The 2,178-nt window shown below is 63.1% G+C and overlaps 1 protein-coding gene across 1 annotated transcript in view; it reads right to left on the bottom strand.

The window, feature by feature from the left end:
- Positions 1-2,033, bottom strand: part of LOC108313938 (ATPase family AAA domain-containing protein 3) — a 26,831-nt gene extending 24,798 nt beyond the window's left edge. Inside the window, exon 1 of the mRNA XM_017542589.2 lies at positions 1,696-2,033. Within this exon, the coding sequence (XP_017398078.1) occupies positions 1,696-1,900 (205 nt within the window). The 5' untranslated portion in view covers positions 1,901-2,033. The remainder of the gene's footprint in view (positions 1-1,695) is intronic.
- Between the last annotated feature and the right edge of the window lie 145 nt (positions 2,034-2,178).

Genomic DNA, 2,178 nt, shown 5'->3' with positions numbered 1-2,178 from the left:
GCTGTCCTCCAAGGTGCCCTGAGGTGCAGCCACTGACTCTCTTCCTCACCTGATCATTAAAATTACCCAGCAAGGCCAGGAGCAGCGGCTCACACCCGGTAACCCCAGCACTTTGGGAAGCCAAGGCGTACGAATCACCTGAGACCCGGAGTTTGAAGCCAGCCTGGCCAACACGGTGAAACCCGCCTTGACTAAAAACACAAAAATTAGCTGGGCACAGTGGCGGGTGCCTGTAGTTCCAGCTACTCTGGAGGCTGAGGCAGGAGAATGACCTGAACCCAGGAGGTGGAGGTTGCGGTGAGCCGAGATGGTGCCACTGCACTCCAGTCTGGGCAGAGCAAGCCTGTAGTCCCTGCTACTCAGAAGGTTGAGGCAGTTGAAGGACTTTTACCCAAGGAGGTCAAGACCAGCCTGGGCAACAAAGCAAGACCCCCATCTCCTAAAAACAGAACAAACAGGGGCAGTGGTGCCCAGCTACGGCTATTGATGTTGACCTGAGCCTGGGCCCAAACCTGAATGTCCCTCTGGGGTTATGAAACCCAGCCGGGCCCAGAGACCTCTGCTCAGGATGCTCCCACAGCCCCCCGGGGAAGGGCACGGGACGGATCCACAAGTGTCAAGCCTCCAGGCCTTCCGCTCCAGAAACAGGAAAACTCTGCTTCTATGTGCTTTACCCAAAGCGCTTCCCACCATGTATTCCCTGAAGGATCTTTTTTTTGAAAAGGAAGCCCTGTATTCTTTCGATCAACCCTTATTCAACACCTTCCAAATTCCAGGCTTTTAGGCGTTTAAAGCCACAAGAGAAAGGAAGGCTGGGGAAGAGCCCCGAGCTCTGGGAACGTGGTCAGTGCTCACACCTGAGAGCCTGGGTCAGGGATTTACTCAGGCTGGGCAGCGCCGCGTGACCTGTGGTTTTACAGACCTCACCGTGCAAACGCTAACGTCTCCCAACAATAAATACAAACCTGCTACACTCTCGTTAGAACCAAATAACTTTTTTTTTTATGTTGCCCAAGGCTGGAGTGCAATGGCGTGATCTCAGCTCACCACAACCTCCGCCTTCCAAGTTCAAGCGATTCTCCTGCCTCAGTCTCCAGTGTAGCTGGGATTACAGGCATGCGCCACCATGCCCGACTAATGTTCCATTTTTAGTAGAGACGGAGTTTCACCATGTTGGTCAGCCTGGTCTCGAACTCCTGACCTCAGGTGATCCGCCCGCCTCGGCCTCCCCAAAGTGCTGGGATTACAGGCGTGAGCCACCGCGCCCGGCCAAGAACCAAATAACTCTCAAATATGCTTCCCTTCTTATGTGAAAATGGCCAGCACCACCGAGCAAACCCAACTGCCGGTCCGGCCACGCCTTGGCCTGAGCCGCGCGGAGGCAGCAGGGGCAGAAGGGTCCCCGCACTCGGCGCCCACTGAAGACCGGGCCAGCCCCAGCCCGGCCCCCGGCAGCCTCTGAGCGCCACCTCCGCACCGCCTTCCGCACCTGACGCCCTCGCGAAGGCCGGAGAGGTGCAAAAGGGTGACGGGAAGAGTCCGATCCTCCCGGCACGCGAGACGGCTCCGGCCGGGTGCGCTCCGGGGCCGCAGGCCCACCCGGGAAGCGGCAGCCGACGGCCGCGAGGCGCAGCCAGGGCCAGACGCCCGGGGGCGCCGGGGCTCTGCGGACGGGCCCCCGCTTCCCGCACTCACGCGAGTGCTCCAGCTCGCGGGCTGCCTTGGCGGCGCGCTCCAGGCCGGTGGGGTCGAAGTTGCTCCATTTGTCCTTGGGCGCCTGCCGGTCTCCCGAGCCGCGGTCCCCGCCGCCTTCGGCGCCGGGCTGCGCGGGCGGCAAGGGCAGCGGCGGCCCCGCGCCTTCGCCCTTGGGGCCCTTGTTGATGCCGAAGAGCCACGACATGACCCGCGCCGCCGCTCCCGCCGCCGGGCCCCAGGGCCAGCAGGAGTCGCGCGCGGCGGCGAGCAGCTTCCACGTGCCGGGAGCCGGCGGCCGGAACTGCGCAGGCGCCGAACACACCCCTTCCGCCCGGCGCCGGAAGCGCATAAGGGTCACGCGGAGCGCGGCGCTCGGATTGGCCGCGGGGACCGTGACCCCAGGACTGCCCGAGCGTGCTCAGGGGCGGGAGTTGGGGAGGCGGCAGCCGGGGGCCGGGCGGAATTGGGGCGGGGGCGGGGGAT

This window comes from Cebus imitator, unplaced genomic scaffold, assembly GCF_001604975.1.
Source record: "Cebus imitator isolate Cc_AM_T3 unplaced genomic scaffold, Cebus_imitator-1.0 Scaffold145, whole genome shotgun sequence".
In the NCBI taxonomy this organism is placed as follows: Eukaryota; Metazoa; Chordata; class Mammalia; order Primates; family Cebidae; genus Cebus; species Cebus imitator.
Note: the sequence above shows the minus strand (reverse complement) of the source record. Positions and strands in the feature narration are given on the sequence as shown.